The 25524-nt window shown below is 38.5% G+C and overlaps 1 protein-coding gene across 2 annotated transcripts in view; it reads right to left on the bottom strand.

Moving 5' to 3' along the window:
* The window catches only part of PHKA1 (phosphorylase kinase regulatory subunit alpha 1), a 174126-nt gene that overhangs the window by 61330 nt on the left and 87272 nt on the right, over positions 1-25524 (bottom strand). For both annotated transcript variants that reach the window (XM_037057663.1, XM_037057673.1), the window contains exons 14-16: positions 21394-21528; positions 2645-2754; positions 1037-1181 (exon numbers count right to left, since the gene is read on the bottom strand). In XM_037057663.1, the coding sequence (XP_036913558.1) occupies positions 1037-1181; positions 2645-2754; positions 21394-21528 (390 nt within the window). The remainder of the gene's footprint in view (positions 1-1036; positions 1182-2644; positions 2755-21393; positions 21529-25524) is intronic.

Genomic DNA, 25524 nt, shown 5'->3' with positions numbered 1-25524 from the left:
TCTATTCAGTTTGGCCTCTTCACTGCCCACTCACAAGTCAAGCTCATCCCTGCCTCCAGGTCTCACTCATGGCATTTTTTTTTCATTTAAAATACTTTTCCAATAGACTACATTTTCTGAAGACAATTCTGGGGACACAGTAGTTATCAAATGGGCACTTGTTAATCGTCTTAAATAAAGATGAAAGACAAAAAGGACTACCCTACTTCTTCAAATCCTGTGCTTCTGAAGCACTTTACAAGATGTGAACAAAATCCTGAACAGTTTGTTCAAACTTTGAATGATTTATGATGAAGAATTCTTCTCTGATGAAAGGAATTTTATGTACTTTGGCCGTACAAACAGACTTTTGGAAGCAACAACAGAGACACAGAAAGTTAGCGATGCTTCTGCATTGGCTGTAGTCCTCCAGGAACTGAGAACAATAAAGCCATTCATCCAGTTTCAAATAAGTAGTGTCAGTAAGCCCAGACAATAAAGGAAAGATAAATTGAAAGCCTTTTCACTTTTCCCTGCTAGATTTTGCTGCTTCAGTTAGATAAGCCTTGGAAGGAGAGATGTGTAGGAATTTATCTATAAAATCTTTATGCTGCACTGGAGTAGAACAAATGCAGAATATAGTTTTACTTTCTTTAAAATGAATTGCATTAATAAAGTTTCTGCAAATTGACCTAGAAAGCAGTTATCTGAAGTAGCCACCAACCAAGTTATTCTACTACTTTTTAAAAAAATTATAGCCCTCAAACGACCCAAAATATTCTTGTGTATTGGTTTATTTGATACATAAGCACTCCCATGGGGCTCATGTTTTAAAATAAAAACATGAGCCCCGTGAGAGTAGAAACCTCATTTGCCTTATTCACTTCGTATATTCCCCAGTCCTTAGAAAAGTGCCTGGAACAAAGTAGGAGCTAATAAGTGACTTCTGAAAGAATAAATGATCAGAAATAGCTCTCCAGTGACTCTAAGATTTTAAAGGACTAACCACATGACTTATTCCAAATAAACATTCATTCCTTGCCTCATACAACCTTACCAAGCATGGTGTGTGAGATGGGAAAGGTGATGGTGGGATGGCCTGTCATCCTCCAGCGGCTACAGAGGTAGGAGAGGTCTGTTCTAAGCATTTCCACTATCATCTTGTTGTCCAGAGCCAAGTAGAACTGTTGCTGGTCTATAAACTGAGAAAAAGAAAAATAACAGCTCAGAATAATTTACTCTCACAACTATCAACTAATATTTTAAAGTAATCACATATTCACAGGGTATATAAGATGTCACAAAGTCAATAAATACTGCCAAATTTAAGGCTTAACTCTTCCCAAAGCATCTGGTGGTCCATTGGTACATGTAATTTTTGACATTTTTACAGTGTGCTATAATTGACAAAATATTTTCAAGTACATAACTTTACTTAATTCTATAACTACCCAGTAAGGGCTTTTCTTCTTTTAACAGATAAAAATAAGGCCAAGAAACATTAAGTGGAGCCATGGCTGGTGTAGCTCAGTGGATTGAATGCTGGCCTGCGAACCACATGATCGCGGTTCGATTCCCAGCCAGGGCACATGCCTGGGTTGCAGGCCTGTTACCGGTTCCCGGCATGGGACGCACGAGAGGCAACCATATATTGATATTTCTCTCCCTTTCTCCTTCCCTTCCCCTCTAAAGATAAATAAAAAGAAATAAAATATTTTTAAAAAGAAACATTAAGTGGATTAGCAAAGTCATATAGCTAGCAAATGGCAAGATCAGAAATACAATCTATGGTCTAATATATATTTTTTGTCTATACCTTGGCTGCACTATTTCAGAAGATGACAAATGGAGAGCTTTAGCTTTCTCTGCAGAAAATAATTTCTCCTCCCCATATACACATATAATCAGGCTTGCTATTATAATGTGAGTAATAAACGTCAGGCTAACAATGTGAATAATCATGGCTAAAACAGTACTAACATTTTTGTTTAGAAGAGGATATCAAAGATCTCTAGGCTGGTAAAAAGGGCCCCTGCCCCCAAAAGAACACATAATTTGGTAGCTGAAGAAAAAAGACTCCATGTTGTTTATAAAGGATAAATACAAGTAAAAATAAGCAGAGTTTTAGTCTTTTAAAAGTAAGGATAATTTTTATTTTTTTAAGATTTTATTTATTTATATTTAGAGAGAGGAGAAGGGAGGGAGAAAGAGAGGGAAAGAAACATCGGTGTTTGGTTGCCTATCATGTGCCTCCTGCCGGGGACCTGGCCCACAACCCAGGAAGGTGCCCTAGACTGGGAATCAAACTGGTGACTCTTTGGTTTGCAGGCCTGTGCTCAATCCACCACTGAGCCAGAGTTAAAAGGAAGGACAATTTTTAAAGCACTCAAATATTTGTAAAATCCCTAGTCACTATTTCTGTAACACTCAGGACTACTCTTGGTAGCCATCATTACTCGGCATAACTGCGTGCCAGAAATTCAATTCAGTCCAACTCCACAAGTATTTATTGAGCAATTGAATACGTGGAAGGCCCTATGGAACTCTGACACTTATACAAACTCCAGTAAATGCTTTATTTTTGTAATGTTTCTTTTATTTCCATTCATCTCATGTTAAAGCTATTTTATTTCCATTCCATTCATGTTAAAGCTATTCCACTCACCTGTGGAGTGAAGGTAAAGATAGTTTTCCGAATGTCATAGAGTTTTGAAGTTCCAAGGACTCCCATGTGTCTATAGGGTCGGCCACTGAGTTTCATTCTACTGTTGCATCCTGAGATGGAATTGAGAAATGGTCAAGGTATTTTTAGTGCACAAATTCAACAGCAAAGGGGTTTTGTATTAGTTTAAAGAAACTAAGTTCTGAATCTCAGTTAAGTGTTCGTGTCATGTACAGGACCATAGTAACCACTGTGGACTTTTAAAGAACTCGAGAGTCTTATAAAGAATGCACATCATCTACACATGGGAGACAAGAATGCACATAAAGTTAATAGTGTATGAATGACAGAACTCTTATTACTAATAGTCATACACTGAATTTCTTCAAAGTCCATAAAAAGTACAAAAGATATATTGGTTATCAAAGTTTTCCATATAAATTATGCCTCAACAAAGCTGAACAAAACCCTCATCAGCTTAAGCATAGCATACTAAACTGAAATAAGAGTTTATCTTGATCTCCTCCAATAACATAGTACTTATACATTTTATTCAATGGGACAACACATTTTATCCAAATTAAGTTAAAATATTTCAATATTCTTGTGTCTCACAGGAAATTTTGTGCAAACTTATACACAGTAAAATTCACTTGGCAAAGAACATTTTAAAAAATACTGAACGCCAACTATAATTGAAAAATTAAAAAGACATTCTCTTACATAACTATAATGCAAATGTGTCATAATCAGGAAAATAACATTGATAAAAAACTGTTACCCAACACACAGACATTATTCAGATTTCACACATTGTCCTATTTGTCCTCTGTAGTTAAGAATTTTTCAGGTTCAGGATCTAATCCAGAATCCTATTTACTAACTGGGTGACCTTAAAAAGATTATTAAAATTACTTGTATCTTATTTCCCTCTAAATAGTACTAACCTCCTTGGGTTGTGGTAAGTTGTAAATGAGATATTATAAAGTATTTGGCACAGTACCTGAAGCATAGAAATAGTAAACTCATAGTAACCAGGAGCTATTATTTTTGTAATTTAAGAAGTTTTATTGTTTTGGGACACATTTCAAATTTGTTTTATTATCTTTTTATTATTATCAAGGAAGAACGAATGTTATTTGAATGCTATTTTATATATGATATGCTTTTGAATTTTAGCCCCAAAATTCTAACATGGCTTTAAACAGCCACATAATATTGATACATACCAGCACACACATGTATTCTACTGAACATATTAATTTAAATTAAGTGTCAAATCAAAGGTACAGCGTCTGAATAGAGTATGACTATTTCATTTGCATTCACCACATTTTGAAGTATGAACTTTATTGATCAACACTTTTTGTAGATATTGCACATGTTTATTATGATTACCCTAACTGTATTTAATTCTTATTTAGGATTTATTCATATGTATGTTTATTTTTTAAATTTTATTTATTTATCTTTAGAGGGGAAGGGAAGGAGAGAGGGAGAGAAATATCAATGTATGATTGCCTCTCATGTGTCCCCTGCAGGGACCTGGCCTGCAACCCAGGCATGTGCCCTGACTGGGAATTGAACCGTGGTTGTTTGGTTCGTAGGTCTGCACTGAATCCACTGAGCTGCGCCAGCCAGGGCTGTACGTTTATTTTCATTTTGAGGAAATATTCTTTTTAGCAAGGCACACAGTCCAAACAATTTAAAGAAGAAATATATGCAATATGATGTTGACCTCTATGCTTCAGAAATACAACTCAGTAAGAAGACATACAAATGGCCAACAGATATATGAAAAGATGCTCAACCTCACGAGCTGTTAGGGAAATGCAAGTCAAAACTATCATGACATACCACCTCACACCTATCAGAATGGCTATGATCAACAAGACAAGTAACAATAAGTGTTGGAGAGGTTGTGGAGAAAAGGGAATCCTCATTCACTGCTGCTGGGAATGTAGCCTGCTACAGCCACTATGAAAAACAGTTTGGCAGTTTCTTAAACAATTAAGAATAGAGCCCTGGCTGGTGTAGCTCAGTGGATTGGGCGCGGGCCTGCGAACCAGACGATCGCCATTCAATTCCCAGTCAGGGCACGTGCCTGGGTTGCAGGCCAGTTCCCAACAGGGGACACACAAGAAGCAACCATACATTGACATTTCTCTCCCTCTCTCCTTCCCTTCCCCTCTAAAAATAAATGAATAAAATAAAATAATTAAGAATAGAGTTACCATATGATTCAGAAATCCCTCTCCTGGGTATCTACTTGAAAAACTTGAAAATATGTATTCACAAAGACATATGCACCTCTGTGTTCACCACAGCATTATGCACAGTGGCCAGGTCATGGAGACGGTCAAAGTGCCCTGCGATAGAGGATTGGGTAGAGATGATGTGGTGCATATACACAATGGAGTACTACTTGGCAACAAGAAAAGATGAAAGATTTCCGTTTGTGACAACAGAGATGGATCTTGAGAATGTTATGCTAAGTCAAATAAGTTAGTCAGAAAAAGGTAAAGAGCTTATGATTTCACTCGTATGTGGGATATAAAACTGAAACTCATGGACATATACAACAATGTGGTGGTTGCCAAAAGGAAGGGAATGAAGCGTGTCCTGATGTATGGTGATGGAAGACAGTTTGACTTTGGGTGGTGGGCACGGTGCAATATACAGATCATGTATCATAGAAATGAACACTTCAAACCTCTATGAGCCTATTACCTACTGTCACCCCAATCAATTTAATTTTTAAAGTATCAACTGTAAGTTTTATCATTGTTCCTTTGAAACCACCCTATCTTTCCTCAACTCTGGCCATTTTAAAGATTTTCTCTTTGTCTTTGTTTCCAGAAGTTTGATTATTAAATGCTAAGGTTGGTTTTCTTTATATTTATCTTGCTCACAGATTTTTAGCCTTTGTGTGACTTTGGTATGTTTACTCAATTTAGAAAAACTTTTGGACATTATCTCTTCAAATACTTTGCTTCATCTTTTCCTCTTGTTCTTAGACTCTAAATCTTTTCATTATATCTATCTCTGAATGCTCTTTCAATTTTCTATCCTTTATTTTCTGTCTTTTACTCTGGATATTTTCTACTGACTGACTTTTCAGTTCACTAATCCTTTCTTCTGCTGTGTCTCATATGGTATTAATCTCATTCATTACATTCTTAATTTTAGTTACAGTGATCCCTCACCTATCACGGGAATTATGTTTCAGAGACCCCCGCGATAGGTGAAAATCGCACAGTAGTGGCATTATATTTATTATTTATATATGTTTAAAGGCTTTATAAACCCTTCCCACACTCCTATAAACCTTTCCCACTCTCTTATTAACCTTTCCCACACTCTTAAACACCTCATATGCTCTTAAACACTTTCTACACTCTTAAACCTACGTAATTTTAACAACATATAAAATCCTATATGGGTACTCACCAGTGAAGTATACAGTTGTCTCTCGATACATTGCAGAATAAGTGAACTGCAATATAGCGAGGGACTACTGTATTGTATTTTTTAGTTTGGGGATTCCACTTGACCCTTTTTTATACATTCCAGTTTTCCAGTGAAATTCATCTTCTAAATTTATTTTGAATATATTAAAAAGTCCTGATATCTCAAAATATATTACCTGTCTTTTAATACATTTAAATTTTAATTGATTTTTATTATGCTAAATAGATATAACATAAAATTTACCATTTTAAATATATAGTTCAGCCCTGGCTGGTGTAGCTCAGTGGATTGAGCACAGGCCTGTGAAGCAAAGGGTCACCGGTTCAATTCCCAGTTGGGGTACATGCCTGGGTTGCAGGCCAGGTCCCCAGTAGGGGACACATGAGAGGCAACCACACATTGATGTTTCTCTCCCACTCTTTCTCCTTCCCTTCCCCTCTCTCTAAAAATAAATAAATAAAATATTTTAAATATATAGTTCTGCAGCACTAAATACATTCACACTGTTCTGCACCCATAGCCACCATCTATACCCAGAATGTTTTCATCATCTCAAACAGAAATTTTGTGTTTATTAAAAAATAACTCTCCATTACTCTCTGGCAACAACCCTTTAATTCTTTAATAGCATTGAGATATAATTGACATGTAACACTGTGTATGTTTAAGGTATAAAATGTGATGATTTGATACTTGTACATATAGACTGTGAAATGTTTACCACAATAAGGTTAATTAACACATCCTTCACTTCACATAACTGCCATTTTGTTGTTGTTACGGTGAGAACATTAAGTTCTACTCTCATAGCAACTTTCAAATACACAACATGATGTTGCTAAGTATAGCCACCACGCTGTATCTTAGATGCCTGGAATTTATTCATCTTGCAAGTTAAAGTTAGTACCCTTTGACTGACATTTCCCTATTTCCTCAACCCCTGGTAACCACCATTCTACTCTGTTTCTGTGAGTTTGATGTTTTCAGATTCCACATATAAGTGATATCATACAATATTTGTCTTTCCCTGTTTAACTTAAATGTTTCAATAAACATAAGCATGCAGATATTTCTTTGAGATAGTGACTTTATCTCCTTTGATTCATTCCCAAATGTGGGAGCTGTTGGTTCTGTTTTTAAGTTTTTGAGGAACCTCCATACCGTTTTCTGTAGTGGCTATACCAATTTACATTTCCACCAACAGTGAATGAGGGTTCCTCTTTTTCCACATCCTTGTTAGAATGTTATCTCTTATTTTATTTATTTTTGATAATAGCTATTCTAACAGGTGTCAAGTGATATCATATTGTGGTTTTGATCAGCATTTCCCTGGTGATTAGTAATGTTGAGAACCTTTTCATGTATTTGTTGGCCATCTGTATATCTACTTTGGAAAAATGTCTGTTTAAGCCCTCTGTCCATTTTTAATCAAATTGTCTGCATTTCTGTTATTGAGTTGCATGATCCTTATACACTTTAGATATTATTCTTTATTTATTTTAAATATTTATTTAATTGTTGTTCAAGTACAGTTGTCTCCATTTCCCCCCTCCATTCCCCCACCCCACCCACCCCTGTCTCTCACCTTTGATCCTACCTCCTTTGCCGTTGTCCATGTGTCCTTTATGCATGTTTCTTGATGACCCTTCCCCTTATTTCCCCTATTATGCCTTTTCCCTTCCCCTCTGGTTACTGTCAGTTTGTTTCTTTACTTCAATGTCTTTGGTTATATTTTGCTTGCTTGTTTGTTTTGTTGATTAGGTTCTAATTATAGGTGAGATCATGTGGTATATGTCTTTCACCAGTTATTAGATATATGGTTTAAAAATATTTTCTTCCATTCCATTACACAGGTTACATTTTTTTGTTTTTGTTTCTGGTTTTGTGTGTGTGTGTGTGTGTGTGTGTGTGTTTTGCTGTGCAGAAACTTTTAAGTTTGATGTACAGTAGTCCCAGTTGTTGATATTTGCTTTTGTTGCTTGTGCTATTGGTGTCACATCCTGAAATTCAGTATTAGGACTGATATCAAGAAGCTTTTTCCTTATGTTTCCTTCCAGGAGTTTTATGGTATCAGTCCTTACATTTAAATCCTTAATCCATTTTGAGGTTTTTTAGTGAATGGTGTAAGATAGCAGGTCCCATTTCATTCTTTTGCTTGTGGCTATGCAGTTTATTAGCACCATTTGATAGAGATCACCTTTTTCCCCATTGGGTAGTCTTGGTTCCTTTGTCACATATTAATTGGCCACATATATGTGGGCATATTTTTGGACTGTCAATTCTGTTCCATTTGCCTCTGTGCCTATTTTTGTGCCAGCATCATGTTGTTTTGATTACCATAGCTTTGTAATATAATTTAAAATTAGGAAGTGTGATGCCTCCAGCTTTGGTCTTCTTTCTCAGGATTTCTTTGTCTATTTGGGGTCTTGGATGGTTCTTTATAAATTTTAGGGTTGTTTTTTCCTATTTCTGTGAAAAATGCTACTGGTTTGATAGGGGTTGCACTAAATTTATAGATAGTTATGGGAAATGTTTTTTGTTGAGTTGTGAGCATTCTCTATACACTCCAGATATTAACCCTTTATCAGATATATGATTTGAAATATTTTCTCTCATTCTGTGGTTTGCCTTTTCACTCTTTTGATGGTGTCCATTACATAACTTTTTAATTTTCATGAAATCCAAATTATTTACATTTTGGGATCTATCTCTCTTAACATAATAGGAAACAAAGAAATGAAAATGAGATAATTTTACTACATAAAAATGTAAAAATTCTATATATAAAAATTAGATACAAAATTAAAGGAAAATAATAAAATAGCAAAATATTGCAATAATATGTGGAAGACAGTATTAGCATGCGATATACATAAAAAACCTTGTATAAACCAGTAAGAAACTGAAAATTTTCCAGTAGAAAAATGATAAAAGAATATGAGTGTATAATTTGCAAAATATTTAGAAAAAAGGTTACTTAATTAATGAAAACAAGTTTATCATCCATATGTCAAAAATTGAGGACATTGTGCTAATACAGATATTAAAATAGGATTTGAGGAGGCTAAATAAGAAAAAATAAGGTTTACCATATATCATTATGTTGCATAAAAACAGGTTACAAAGTCTGTCATTTCTTATACCACTTTTCTAAAAACAAATGTGTATTTATTTTATAAGATTCATTGGAAGCAAATGCTCCAAAGCAAAAGCAGTGGCTTCCTGTGTGTGGTAGAATTACAGGTGATTTTTATCATTTCCTTTTGTGTTTTTCTCTATTTTCCAGTTCCCTGCAGTCAACATGTGAATTTCATTTTGTGATCAGAAAAATTACTCCTTATGAAAATAGGAAGCACTGATTGACTAGCTCATTTGGTTAGAGCATTGTCCCCAAAGCCAATATTGTGGCCTCCATCTCATCAGGGCATATAAAAGAATTAACCAATGAGTGAAGGAAGATGGCGATGGAGTTGGAGGGAGTGGATTCCATTTCCCCCATACACAAGGGAGAAAATCCTGGCCGATTTACGAAGCGAGTTCCCCAGCATATATGAAAATAAGAGACCAGAAATTGTAGCAGACACTACAAAAACAGACGGTAAGGAGATGGCTGCAGGACAGTAGGGTCTCAGGGACCGAAGCGGAGACAGGAGCAGCAGCAGCCTCAGCCAGCGCCGTGGCCCGGCGGGTCTACCGAGGACTCTTTGGGAGACCCGGGCCTGCCCAAGGGTCCTTGGGAGACAGCCGGGTCATCAGCTCCTTCCCACCCCACCAACCACGGGGAGAGACCTGTTTGCTTGAGATTGCAGAGAGGGTGATAAGGACAAAGGGCCATGATTAACTTCAGACTCTGTGGTTGCCAGCCTGGGAGAACTGAGAGGCACAGTGTTGGGCACCACCTCCAATAGTCACCGGTGTGGTTGGGGGATTAGGCTATGCTGAGTGGCAGGCTTTCTTAAGGAGAAATTTTGGGGAAAGTAAACAAAGATTCTCCTGTGACAGCCACATGGCCTGCTCCACACCCAGCCTGGCAGCCATCCCAAGGTTGGGAAGAAGGCCTACAGTCCCCCCACAGAGCTGGGGTCTGCACCTGAACCCGCAGGACCCAGGCAGCCTGGCCCACAGCGATGAACTCTGGGGAAAGTGCTCTCAAGAGGACCTAGATGGCTTTGGTGGGGTGGTGGGGAGAGGCACCAGGTTAGCTCTTTGGAGAGCACTAGCAGAAAGCTCACACAAATTGCCACTCACCTTACTGCAGCCATGGAGACCAGAAAAACCAGTTTGGCCAGTTTCAAAAAAAACAAGAGATGGGGTGTTGTTTTTTTCTTTGTTTTTTTTTTTCTGTGTGTGTGTTTTAAGTAATCTTTTATCTTTTAATTTTATTATTGTTTTATCTTTCAATACATTTCTCCTCTCCTTTCTTCTTTCTTGTTTTACTCCTTCTTCCTTTCTTTCCAAACTTAACTCTTCTTCCTCCCTTCTCCTGCCTTTTTTTGTCTTTTACCCACAAGTGAAACAAACAACTTGGAACTGCAGGATGACATACAGAGAATCCAGAGACACATGAAAAGATGCTCGATATCACTAGCTATCAGAGAGATGCAAATTAAAACCACAATGAGATACCACTTAACACCAGTCAGATTGGCTATCATAAACAAAGAAACAAACAACAAGTGCTGGAGAGGTTGTGGGGAAAAGGGGACTCTAGTTCACTGTTGGTGGGATTGCAGACCGGTACAACCACTATGGAAAACAGTATGGAATTTTCTAAGAAAACTAAAAATGAACGTGCCTTTTGACCCAGCAATTCCACTCTTGGGAGTATATCCTAAGAACCCTGGAACACCAATCCAAAAGAACCTATGCACCCCGATGTTCATAGCAGCACAATTTACGATAGCCAAGAGTTGGAAGCAACCTAGATGCCCATCGGTAAATGACTGGATCAAAAAACTATGGTACATTTACACAATGGAATTCTATGCTGCAGAAAGGAAGAAGGAACTACTACCCTTTGCAACATCATGGATGGAACTGGAAAGCATTATGCTGAGCGAAATAAGCCAGGCGGTGAAAGACAAATACCATATGATATCACCATTAACAGGAATCTAAACAAACCAAACAAGCAAGCAAAATACGACCAATGACACTCAAATATGGAACAGGCTGTCAGGGCCCAGAGGGGAGAGGGGAGAGAATCATAGGGGAAAAGGGAATGGACTCACATGAACAAGTATAAAAGACACATGGACAATAACTAAGGGTGGGGGGTGGAAAGGGGAGGGAGGCGGGGAGCATGGGGTGGGGGGCGGGCAGGGTTGGGAATATAAGACAGAAACCTGTACTTGAACAAGAATTAAATAAAAATTATATTTAAAAAATAAAAAATAAATAAATAAATAAATAAATAAATAAATAAAAAACAACTTGGAACTGCAAAAATACCAGAGTTGGACCAAAGAGGGGGCACCCCAACAGTAGCGACAGAGAGACAAATTTCACTTTGCTATAGCAGAGAAGCCACAAGTTGTTGCATACTTGCGTATTATTTTTTTCATTAATCTCACATCTCTTATACTTTAATAGTATCTTTGTATTCCTCCTCTTTCTGTATAGGCTTCTTTGCCTTGGCTGGTTATATTGGATCATTTCACAGGTTTCCACTGTTCTTTCCTCCATAGGGTATTGTTAATTTTCTATACTTCACGTCACTTGTTTTTGTTTAGCACACTACTCAAAGCTCTATACCCCCTATTCATGTTATTCAGATCACATAGAGTCTGTCATATGATTGTTGCTCTAACATTATTGTAAATAATAGCTGTTCTATACAACTGTAAATACATCACAACACCCCTCTCAGATCTTAGCCCACTTCACAATCTCCTGAACTCTATTACTGGAGTGGTTAACTCTATTTGCTTACACACTACACTTATTTCCTATCCTCTACTCTCACCTTACCTCAGAATCTTACCTCCCGCAACCTCATTGCCTTCTAGATGCAACTCACAAGCCTTCCCTCCCAAGCCTTCCAACAACAGACTTATTCTTTCTCCATCCTTAAAATTGTCAAGTTGGGTTGAAGACTACAGTTAACACTAATCATAGCCTAAAGATCTTCTATCTCTTCTCTACTGGCTACTACTGTAAATATCACAAAATACTCTCCTGCTGTCATAAACCATTTTGCCTCCCCCTTCAACGGATGACACACACACACACACACACACACACACACAAAGGTGCATGGAAGCGGTGAATACAGGGTGCCCACTGCAAGAAGAAACCCAACAACAAAGGAACCACCAACAGATAACAACAGAAGAAGGTGAAGGAGGGAGTAGAAAGCACACAAACCTCAAGCCAAGACCTATCTGGAAATACAACTAAATAGTGGAGAAACCTACCCAGTACAAACAATTGAACAGGAGCAAAAGAGAATCCTCAAAACCCTGTACCAATGGAAGAACTAGCTTCAACACAACCCGCCCTCACCAGCACAACAAATTAGAATGGGTAGTAGAGAGAGGGACCATCAGTTCACCAGCAGGTGGGAAGGACTCACAAAAGAAAAACCCTAAAACAACAAAAACCCAAAGACAAACACAGAGCCAACTTAAACGACAGCCCAAGACCAGTGAGCTTCGGAGATCAAGGAGACTACACCACCAAAGCTCACAGGTATTATACCACAGAAGTTCACATCAAAAACTGAAGAAGCCAGAACAAATTAATTTAAGAAGCTGAAGCTAACAATAAAATTCTTACAAAAATGGGAAGACAAAGAAACAACCCTCTGATGAAAGGAAAGGAGGAAGCCTCAGAAAGAATACTACATGAAATAGAGGCAAGTCAACTATAGGATACTGAATTCAAAGCACTGGTTATCGGGAAGTTCAAAGAGCTCATAATGAGCTACCAGGAACTACAGGAGAACTACAATGAACTCACTCCAAACTATATCAACATACAAAGGAAATAGAAACTATCAGCAAGGGCCAAGAGGAAATGAAGAATACAATTACTGAACTGAAGAACACAATTGAAGGAATCAAAAGCAGGATCGATGAAGCAGAAGATCGGATAAGCAAGTTGGAACACAAACTAGAAATATACACCCAGAAAGAGCATGAAAAGGAAAAGAGACTCAGAAAGAATGAAGAGGCATTAAGAGAAATGGAAGACAATATGAAACGTAATAATATCAGAATAATAGGGATACCAGAAGAAGAAGAAGAGCAAGGGATAGAAAGCCGATTTGAAAAAGTAATGAGGGAAAACTTCCCTAATTTCATGAGAGAAAAAGTCACACAAATCCAGGAAACACAGACAGTCCCAATCAAGAGGAACCCAAAGAGGCCCACTTCAAGACACATCATCATTAAAATGGCAAAATTCCAAGACAAAGAGAGAATCTTAAAGGCAGCAAGGGAGAAACAAGAAGTAACATACAAAGGAGCCCCAATAAGATTAGCTGCTCACTTCTCAAAGGAAACACTCCAAGCAAGAAGAGAATACAAGAAATATTCCAAGTAGTGAGAAACAGAGGCCTGTAAAGAAAGCTCCTTTACCCAGCAAGGCTATCAATCAAGATAGAAGGCCAAAGAGAGCTTCCAAGACAAAAGAAGTCTAAAAGAATTCGACTCCACCAAATCAGCTCTACAAGAGATGCTAAAAGGTCTGTTTTAAGGGGAAAAAAGGAAAAGAGAGAAACAGAGAGGCACACAGGTACAAAAATGGAAAATAATAAGTACCTATCAGTAACAAACTTAAATGTAAATGAATTAAATGCTCCAATCAAAAGACATAGAATAGCTGAATGGATAACAAAGCATGACCCACACATTTGCTGCCTACAAGAGACTCACCTCAGGACAAAAGACCTACACAGATTAAAAGTGAGGGGCTGGAAACAAATTTTCCAAGCGAACAGCCAGGGGAAAAAAGCTGGGGTAGCAATACTCATATCAGACAAAATAGACTTCAAAAACAGGGCCATAAAGAGAGACCCAGAAGATCACGTCATAATACTCAAGGGAAGAATGCACCAAGAAGGCATAAACATTGTAAATATATATATGCACCCAACATAGGAGCGCCCAAATATATAAAGAAAATCTTAGAGGACTTCAGGAAAGATATTGACAGCAACACAATTATAGTAGGGGATTTTTAACACCACACTCTAAAAAATGGACACATCTTCCAAACAAAATATCAAAAAAGACATTGTGGCATTGAACAACACCCTAGATGAAATGGACTTGACTGATATATATAGAACCCTTCAATCCCAAAGAAGCTAAATACACATTCTTTCCAATGCGCATGGAACATTTGGAAAGATAGACCACATGATAAGACACAAAACGAGACTCAACAAATTTAATAAAATTGAAATCATCACAAGCATTTTCTCCAAACACAAGAAACTGAAACTGGATACCAACTCCGAGAGAAAAGACCCAAAACAATCAAAATCATGGAGATTGAATAGCATGCTCTTAAACAACGAATGGGTCAAGAATGAAATTAGGGAAGAAATCAAAAAGTTTCTGGAAACAAATGAAAATGAACTCACAACAACCCAAAACTCATGGGACATAGCAAAGGCAGTCCTGAGAGGGAAGTTCATAGCAATACAGGCCTACCTAAAAAAGATAGAAAGGTTTCAATCAATCTAACCCTACACCTGCAAGAACTTGAGGAACAACAACAAAGACAGCCCAGAGCAAGTAGAAGGAAGGAAACAACCAAGATCAGAGCAGAATTAAATCACAGAGAGACTAAAATCACAATTCTGAGGATCAAGGAACCCAGGAGCTGTTTTTTTTTAAAGATAAACAAAATCGACAAGCCTTTAAGCCGGCTCATCAATAAAACAAGAGAGAGGACCCAAATAAACACAATCAGAAATGAAAGAGGAGAGATTACAACTGACACCACAAAAATCCAAAGGATTGTAAGAAGTTACTATGAAGAACTGCATGCCAAGAAATTTGAATACTTAGGTAAAATGGACAAATTTCTAGAAAAATATAATATTCCACAACTCAATGAAGAAGAAGCAGAGAGCCTGAATAGACCAATAACACCAAATGAAATGGAAGCAGTAATCTAAACTCTCCAGCCCTGGCTGGTGTAGCTCAGTGGATTGAGCACGGGCCTGTGAAGCAAAGGGTTACCGGTTCAATTCCCAGTCAGGGCACATCCCTGGGCTGCAGGCCAGGTCGCCAGTAGGGGACACATGAGAGGCAACCACACATTGATGTTTCTCTCCCACTCTTTCTCTTTCTTTTCCCCTCTCTCTAAAAATAAATAAATAAAAATTTTTAAAAAGTAAAAAAAATCTCCAGACACACAAAAGCCCTGAGCCAGATGGTTTCACAGAAGAATTCTACAAGATATTTAAGAAAGAGCTAACTCCTAGTCTTCACAGGCTATTCGAAAAAATCCAAAAGGAGGGAAAACTCCCAAACTCTTTTTGTGAAGCCAGCATCATCCTAATCCCAAAACCAGATAAATATACAAGAAAGAAAGAATACTTCAGGCCAATATCGCTGGTGAACATAGATGCTAAAATCCTCAACAAAATATTGCCAAACTGTATCCAACAATACATCAAAAAGATCATACACCGTGACCAAGTGTGAGTCATCCCAGGGATGCAAGGATGGTTCAATATTCACAAATCAGTAAATGTAATACATCACATAAACAAAAGCAAAGACAAAAAACACATGATCATATCAATACATGTGGGAAAAGCTTTTGATAAGGTACAATACCCATTTATGATACAAACACTCAGCAAAGTGGGAATAGAGGGAGCATTCCTCAATATAATAAAGGACATATATGAGAGACCTAAAACCAACATCATACTCAACGGGCAAAAACTAAAAATCTTTTCCACTAAGATCAAGAAAAAGTCAGGGTTGCCCGCTTTCACCACTTCTATTCAATATAGTATTGGAAGCCCTAGCCACAGTGGTCAGACAAGAAAAGGAAATAAAAGGCATCCCAATTGGAAAGGAGGAAACAAAACTCTGTTTGCCGATGACATGGTAGTGTACGTGGAAAGTCCTATAGACTCTACCCCAAAACTGCTCGACCTAATAAATGAATTTGGCAAAACAGCAGGACACAAAGTCAATATCTAGAAATCAAAGGCATTTTTGTGTACCAACAATGAAAAAGCAGAAGCTGAAATCAAGAAAAAATCCCATTTGATACAGCAGAAAGAAAAATCAAATATCTAGGAATAAACCTAACCAAGGACATAAAAGACCTGTGTGCAGAAAACTACACAACACTGAAGAAAGAAATCAAGGAAGACTCAAACAAATGGAAACATATACCATGTTCATGGATTGAAAGAATTAATATCATCAAGATGTCCATACTACCCAAAGCAATTTACAGATTCAATGCAATATCTATTAAAGTACCAATGACATATCTCACAGACATAGAATAAACACTTGAGAAATACATATGGAACCAAAAACGACCCCGAATAGCAGCTGCAATTTTGAGAAAGAAGAACAAAGTAAGAGGGATCACCATACCTGATACCAAACTGTATTACAAGGCCACTGTAATCAAAACTGCCCGGTACTGGCATAAAAACAGGCAGTTAGACCAATGGAACAGAACAGAGAGCCCAGAAATGAATCCAAGTTTCTACAGGCAATTAATATTCGACAAAAGGGGCAGTAACATAAAATGGAGTAAAAATAGCCTCTTCAACAAATGGTGTTGGGAGAACTGGACAGCTACCTGCAGAAAAAATGAAACTCGAGCTCCAACTTACACCATACACCAAAATAAATTCAAGGTGGATAAAAGACTTAAATATAAGCCATGACACCATTAAAGTCCTAGAGGAGAACATTGGCCAGAAAATCTCAGCTATTTCATGCAGCAACTTTTTTTCTGATATGTCCCCTAGAGCAAGAAATATAAAGGAAAGAATAAACAAATGGGATGTCATCAAAATAAAAAGCTTCTGCATGGCTAAAGAAGACAGTATTAAAATAAAAAGAGAACCAACTGTATGGGAAATCATATTTGCTAATGACACCTCAGACAGGAGTTTAATCTCCAAAGTATACAAAGAACTTACACAACTCCACTCTAAGAAGACAAGCAACCTAATTAAAAAGTGGGCAAAGGACTTCAACAGACACTTCTCCAAGGAGGACATACAGAGGATCCAGAGACACATGAAAAGATGCTCAATATTGCTAGCTATCAGAGAGATGCAAACTAAAACCACAATGAGATATATACCACTTTACAATGGTCAGAATGGCCATCATAGAGAAAGGCACAAAGAACAATTGTTGGAGAGGTGGTGGGGAAAAGGTGACCCTAGTTCACTGTTGTGGGATTGCAGACTGGTACAACCACTATGGAAAACAGTGTGAAATTTTTCTCAGAAAACTAAAAATGAATATGCGTGTTGACCCAGCAATTCCACTGCTAGGGTTATATCCTAAGAGCCCTGAAATGCCAACCCAAAAGAACCTATGTACCCCAATGTTTATAGCAGCACAATTTACACTAGCCAAGTGTTGGAAGCAACCTAGGTGCCCATCAGTAAATGAATGGATCCAAAAACGTTGGTACATTTACACAATGGAATTCTATGCTGCAGAAAGAAAGAAGGAGCTCCTACCCTTTACAACAGCATGGATGGAACTGGAAAGCATTATGCTGAGTGAAATAAGCCAGGCGGTGAAAGACAAATACCATATGATCTCACCTTTAACATGAACCTAAACAACAAAACAAATAAGCAAGCAAAATATAACCAAAGACACTGAAATAGAGAACAGGTTGATAGGGACCAGAGGGGGGAGGGGTGGGAATTCCAGGGGGAAAGGGGAAGGCTTTGCAGGAACTAGTATAAAGGGCACATGGGCAAGAACTAAGGGGGATGGAAGTGGGAGGGAGGTGGGGAACATGGGGGTGGGCTGGGATGGGAGTGAAAAACAGAAAGGTTTTAAATAAATAAAAAATATTAAGAAAAGAATTAACCAATGAATGTACAAGTACGTGAAAAAATTGATGTTTCTCTCTCCCCTCCTTCCCTCTCTCTGTCTTGAAAATCAATTGGAAAAAAGAAAATTGGAGAGAACAAGAATAGCATTATTCAAATGAAACTAGGAGATAAATTCAACAATTCCTAAAGAAAGATACATCTGATAAAACGGTTCTACCTCAGGCTTAAAAATTTGTACTGAGGCAAAAATATAAATATCTAACATAAAGTATTAGAATAGGAGATATATACATAATAAATCTCATTATTAAAAACATAAAATATACTTAAAATTGTTAAATACATATGAAAATACATGAATCCTTTTAGCTTTGCAAGCAATAGGAGACAATTTCAAAAAGAAGTAAAGCAAAAATGAAAAAATACATACTCTCACTAGGTATTAAAGGAAGAAAATTAAAATAACTTAGGTATATTAAAATGATTAACAAAAAATGGTAAAAAAGCAATGTTGCATGGGTAGTAAAAATAAAAAAGGTAAATTTTATATTTATGAATGTCACTAAAAATTGATTGGTCTTTCTAAAGTATAATCTGGCAACAAGTAAGAAGAACTGCAAAGTTGTTTATACTCTTACTTAGAATTTCTTTTCTGAGAATATAGTCCAAGGAAACAGGAGTGTATGTATGAATGTCTATATGGAGAGATTCATAGAAGGGTAAAATTTTTGGAAACAATTCAAGTACTCAATACTAAGGGAAGAATTACCTTAATTTTATCAAATAATACACACTCTTTAAATATATAAAAATACTTACATGAAAAATAAATCAAAGAAAAAGAAAAAGAACATAAGTTAATATGTACCATAAGTAACATAAGTAAAAGAACCAAAAGATTCTGAACCAAGAGATTATGTACCAAAAGAACATAAGTAAATATAACCATGAAAATGTACCTATGTGCACTAACAGATTAGAAAAATAATTACCACTATATAAAAGATCTCAGTTCCATATTTACAAATTTCTTATGTTCTCAAAGTTGATTAACTTTATAACTTGAAAAAATAAGAGATATTATGAAACTGAAATATATGAAATAATAAGTGTTTGAAGTGTAACAGAGAATCTAATTTAGATAACACATATAAATAAGCATACCTGGTGAAAAATATCCCTTTTTCCTTTTTTTTCTTTTTTTTCAAGATTTTATTTATTTATCTTTAGAGGGAAAGGGAAGAAGAGAGGGAGAGAAATATCAATGTATGGTTGCCTCTCACGCGTCCCCTGCTGGGAACTGGCCTGCAACCCAGGCATGTGCCCTGACTGGGAATGGAACCACAATCATCTGGTTCTCAGGCCCACACTCAAACCACTGAGCTACACCAGCCAGGGCAAAATATCCCTTTTTTCTTGGTGGAATTAGAGCTATCATTTGATGTATGCTTAAAGCAATTCTGTGGTTGTGAAACTGCTGCAATAATAGAATTGTGAGGAGTCACTTATTTGATAATTCATCAAATCACACCTTTCTTGACTTTCCAGGGAATCTATCCTGTTTCTCCTACACTTTGCATAAAATACCATTGTTACATCATTTGTAATACTGTAGTGTAATTATTTGATTATATGTCTGTGCCTCTTATAGCATCTAACCTAGTGCTTTGTACATCAGTGAGCAGTAGAGCCTTATGAAAGAATGATGAATGAAGAAGTGTATTTGAAAAATAAATGTAAGTTTATCATTCATTAAGTCCTACATTGCTTCGTTTTGTTTTGCTTAACTGCTCTTCCCTCAATTTATCTCTTTCCTTTCACATTTTACTATAAGCAGCAAGCATATACCAGGCCATGATTTCAACATTTTGCTTGAAAATCAGCTCAGCTAAACATCCAAGTTCAGCATTCATAGTTCTCTTTTCCACATAACTATAAGATATAATTCAGCTAAGTTTTCTGTCATTATACAACAAGGATCCTTTTCTTCCAATAAGTTTCCAATAACATGTTCCTCTTTTCCTTCTGAGCCCTTTCCATCAATTCCTCTATAACAGTTTGTTTAAGGCAGTCTGGACTTTTTCTATCCTGTGACCCAAAATTCTTCCAGGATCTATCCATTATCCAATTCCAAAGCCACTTCCACACTTTCAGGTATTGGTTATAGCAAAATCCCACTTCCCAAGGACCAAAATGTGTATCACTTTCCTATTTCTGTCGTAACAAATTACCACAAATCTAGTGGGTTAAAACTACACATATTTATTCTCTTACAGTTCTGGAGGTCTGAAGTTCAAAATCAGTCTACACGTGTAAAATAAAATCAAGGTGACAGCAGGCTTGGCTTCTTCTGGAAGATCCAGGGGAGAATCTGTTCCATGCCAATTCCAACCTGGACAGGCTATAGGCATTCCTTGGAAATCTTTGGCTCACAGCTACGTCCTTCTGTTGTCACATCTACTTCTATAGTCTCATTTCCCTGTGTCTTCCCTTTATAAGGACACTTGTGATTACATTTAAGGTTCACCTGGATAATACAGGGTAATCCTCCTCCTCTCAGGCCCCTTAATTTAATCATACTGGGAAGTCTGTTTACCATATAAGGTAATCTTCACAGGTTCCAAGAATTATTACCTGGGTATCTTTGTGAACCATTATTCAGCCTTCTACAATGGTAGCTTTGAAGTTCTGCATATCTTTTTTCAGTTAATAATGTAGTCATCTGTTTAATGTGAAATTTGTAATAAGTTGCGTAAACTTGTAATTTGTAATAATTTGTTCAATGTGTCCATCACTAAGTTTAATATACAAATGGAATTAAAATAAATACTAATTAAAATAAATATTATATTAAGAAGTAGAATTTCTTTATATTGTCAACCAGTTCATTACATACCCAAGTATGAAAGACCTAAGAACAAGTTCTTTGGCTATTACTTGATGTAAAATTAGCATGTATTCAAAATGAAAATGTAAGACCCTAGAAAGGGGAGAACATGTTAGTTAAGCACACACTTGGAGTGGAGACACAATATTGCCTGGCAACAGTCATGCCCTATGTGCCAAAGAGTTCATTAAACATACCTAAAATTATCAAGCCTGCTCAGGATATATAGCGTTAGAAACGTAGATTCCAGAGAGTCTAAATTCCTTCTAAGATCCAGTTTAATAAGTCGATACAAGATCAAGATAAAATAAAAGGGAAAGAAACCAGCTTGTATCAATAATGTTTTGATTCTAGCAGGCCGGCCGATCTTCTTACCTAGGCTGGAATAAATGTGGCTTAGAATACGAGCCGGTTGTACTCTGATGGGGTACACTTCAGCGATGGTCTCTACAGTAATTCCCTTGTCCTTTAAAATGGCCTTAATTTCTTCTGTTTCAGCTAGAATGGAAACTGCAAGAAAGAAAGATGAGGTCAACAGAAATTTTTATTTCAGTAAGAACCTAAAATGTCTCAGGCCACAATATTTTTTAAAGGGAAGAAAAAGAAGAGGGGAGGAAATTAATGATTATTGGAGAAATTTGATGAAACACTTGTTATGATACATACATAATGATATTATGTAAATGAAAAAGGAAAGTAGATCTCATGACCAGAGTATCATATTCTGGCTTTTGGCCAACTATCTCTGTGTTCCTAGAGAATGCCACATTGTCTTTATAGCTGGGGTTCCATGTTTAAAGAAGAAAAATCCAACATGAGGTGTGTTATAGCTTTGGTGAAAGTTGATTCCCCAAGGCTCTTTCATATCCATACCCTTAAGATCAGGGCTAAAACTATAAGGGTAATAACAAGCACACTAATGGTAAGAATTGCTCCATACCTAGAGAATGGTAGAAGGCAAGTTAAATTGGGGATAAAGAATTGAGACACCATAGTTGAAATTGTGTGTAGTTGTTTTGGGAGAGGTGTCAGGGGGTAATACTTCTCTAGAATCAGAGCCTGCCAAGTCTGGACAGCTCCATTTTGTTCCTCTTATATTCATGTCTCTGAAGTAATAATCATACTTAAAAGGGAAGTGACCAGGCCAGCTCCCTGACTCTTTTGTTTACTCTCCCTCTGTGAGACAGATACCTGACTGGGGGCCAATAATCTGAGTGGGGCCTCAGCAAGGTTGACAATAAGTACCAAGGACAAACACCCACCCTATTCCTACTCTTGTAGTGCTGGTATATGTGTTGGATTGGGTTAATGGGAAAATGTTGGTACCATTTTGTTCTCTGAAGTTTACCAGTATTCTTTATGTTGAGTTTTTCGGGCAAAACACTAGATAACAAATTGATACTTTGCTCTCCCTTGCCATTACCTTTTGTGTATTTTTCTACCTTGGAAACATCGTGGTGTTGCATTGCTGTTGTCTGGGACAGCATATGCAGGATATGGTGATGACACAGCCCTCCAGACAGAACAACATCTTAATTACTTCTTTTAAAAAATTATTGACTTTATTGGAAACATGAAAAGGAAAAAGATTCTATAGGAAAAATGTACAGAGAAAGAGTGATAATGGGCTAGAAAAGTATAGGGAGGGAGGAGGAGGAAGATGGCGGCGGAGTAGGACAAAGGATTTCGCTTCCCTTCATGCGCCGGAGACAAACCAGGCTGCTCTGCAGAGGAGCACGGCGAACACCCAACAGGGACCCAGCATATGGGACGGCAGGACCCCAGAGAGTATAGCAGACACCGAATGACCAGAGGTTGAGGAGAGGAGACGGACCTCAGATCAGCAAGGTACGAGGGAACAGCACAGAGGCTGCGGGCCCTTCGCCGGCAGCGCCAGGGCCCTGGCAGGGCCGCCCTGATCTCTGAGAGCCAAGGGAGGGCAACAAGGACAACCCTATGAGAGAACTAGTCACCGGCATCCTCTCTAACCAGCAGGGTGCAGATTGGAAAACACCAGGAGAGATCGGTTTGCCTGTAGGAGCAGAGAGAGGAGTGGGCATTCGGAAGCAAACCGGAGAACTCTGATAACCCGTGGAGTCAGGCTGTGTTTGCCAGTTTGGGGAACTGAGGGGCCCCAGCATTCCCAGTAGCCTGAGCCGGCACTCCCACAGTCTCAGGGGAGATTCGGGATACGGTCAGTGCCCCTGGAAGAGCACCAGTCACCAGCTCCCTCCCTACCTAGCCAGGCACAGGCTGAGAAGCACTGGAAGGCAGGCTGTAGTTGCCGGCTTGGAGGTCTGGGTGGCGCGCATTCCCGGAGGTGCGCATTCCCGATACCAGGGGACTCCAGCTGGGGACTCCAGCGTGCGCTCACACAGCATCGGGGCGCTGCGCGAGACTTACAGGGCCCCTGGGGAAGCACCAATCGCCAGATCCATCCCTACCCAGCTGGGCGCAGACTGAGAGGCATCCAGAATCCAGTGTGGTCACCAGCTTGGAAGTCTGGGAATCCCCTGCATTCCCGGTGGCGTGCATTCCCAGTGGTGCACATTCCCAGTGGTGCACATTCCCAATACCGGGGGACTCCAGCTGGGGACTCCAGCGGGCGCTCACACAGCCTCGGGGTGCTGCACGAGACTGACAGGGCCCCTGGGGAAGAGCCAATTGCCAGATTCATCCCTACCCAGCTGGGCTCAGACTGAGAAGCACCGGGAGTCAGGCTGTGATTGCCAGCTTGGAAGAATTGTGAGCTGCCCAGTGTGTGCAGCCACAGCACTGGGAAAGGTCCAAGCCCAAGCCTTCGAGACCAGGAAAGCCTGGCTGGGAGTGCCTTCCCTCACGCCAGGCCAGAATTGGGAAGCCTGGGGAAAAACCTGCTCTCAGCGGGGCACGGGAGAGCAGCGCCATTCTGGATCTTGGGAGGGCACTGGCGAGACCAGCTAAGTTCTCCAAGAGGAGAGAAAGGCCACACTAATAGCCCCTCAGGCTGCTGCAGCTAGGGAGACCAGAAGAAAAGGTTTGACCAGCTGGAAGCCAAAAAGAGGAGTAGGTGGAAGTGGAGAACACCAAAATACCTCCAGGAGACTGCACCACTGAATCTCACAGGCATCTTACCACAGAAGTTCTCACCATAAACCCAGGAACCCAGAATAGACCACTTTAAGAAGCTGAAGTCAACAAGAAGAGCAATACAAACAATGGGAAGACAAAGAAACAACCCCCAAATGAAAGAAAAGGAGGAAGCCACAGAAAGAATGTTAGATGAAATAGAGGCCAGTCAACTATCAGATGTGGAATTCAAAGCACTGGTTATCAGGAAATTCAAAGAGCTTACAACGAACTACCAGAAACTACAGGGGAGCTACAATGAACTCTCCACAAATTATACCAGCATGAAAAAGGAAATAGAAGCCATCAGCAAAGGCCAAGAGGAAATGAAAAATACAATTTCTGAATTGAAGAACACAGTAGAAGGTATGAAGAGTAGGATTGATGAGGCGGAGGACCGCATAAGCGAGCTCGAAGACAAGGTGGAAAGAATCTCCCAGACAGACGAGGTAATGGAAAAGAGAATCAGAAAAAATGAGGAGAGTCTAAGAGAAATACAAGACAATATGAAACGTAATAATATCCGAATAATAGGAATACCAGAAGGGGAAGAAGAAGAACAAGGGATAGAAAACCTACTTGAAAGAGTAATAACAGAAAATTTTCCTAAGATGAGGGGAGAGAAAGTCACACGAATCCAGGAATCGCAGAGAGTCCCAGGCAGGTGGAACCCAAAGAGGCCTACTGCAAGACACATCATCATTAAAATGGCAAAACTCCAGGACAAAGAGAGAATCCTAAAGGCAGCAAGGGAGAAAAAGGAAGTAACATACAAGGGGGTCCCAATAAGGTTGGCTAATGACTTCTCAACGGAAACATTCCAAGCAAGAAAAGAATGGCAGGAAATATTCCAAGTAATGAGAAACAGAGGCCTACAACCGAGACTGCTTTATCCAGCAAGGCTCTCAATCAAGATAGAAGGCCAAATAAAGAGCTTCCAAGACAAAAGAAGTCTAAAAGAATACGCCTCCACAAAACCTGCTCTACAAGAATTACTAAAAGGGCTGCTTTAAGGAAAGGAAGGAAAAGAGAGAGACAGAGAGGAACACAGGTACATAAATGGCAATGAATAAGTACCTTTCGATAATAACTTTAAACGTAAATGGATTAAATGCACCAATTAAGAGACATAGAATAGCTGAATGGATAAGAAAGCATGACCCACACATATGCTGCCTACAAGAGACTCACCTGAGGACAAAAGACCACCACAGACTGAAAGTGAAAGGATGGAAACAAATTTTCCAAGCAAATGGACATGAAAAAAAAGCCGGGGTAGCAATCCTCATATCAGACAAAATAGACTTCAAAAAAAAGGCTATAAAGAGAGACCCAGAAGGTCACTTCATAATACTCAAGGGAAGAATCCACCAAGAAGACATTAACATCATAAATATA

The sequence above is a fragment of the Sturnira hondurensis genome, unplaced genomic scaffold, assembly GCF_014824575.4.
Source record: "Sturnira hondurensis isolate 20B ecotype Veracruz unplaced genomic scaffold, ASM1482457v3 Scaffold0000982, whole genome shotgun sequence".
NCBI lineage: Eukaryota > Metazoa > Chordata > Mammalia > Chiroptera > Phyllostomidae > Sturnira > Sturnira hondurensis.
Note: the sequence above shows the minus strand (reverse complement) of the source record. Positions and strands in the feature narration are given on the sequence as shown.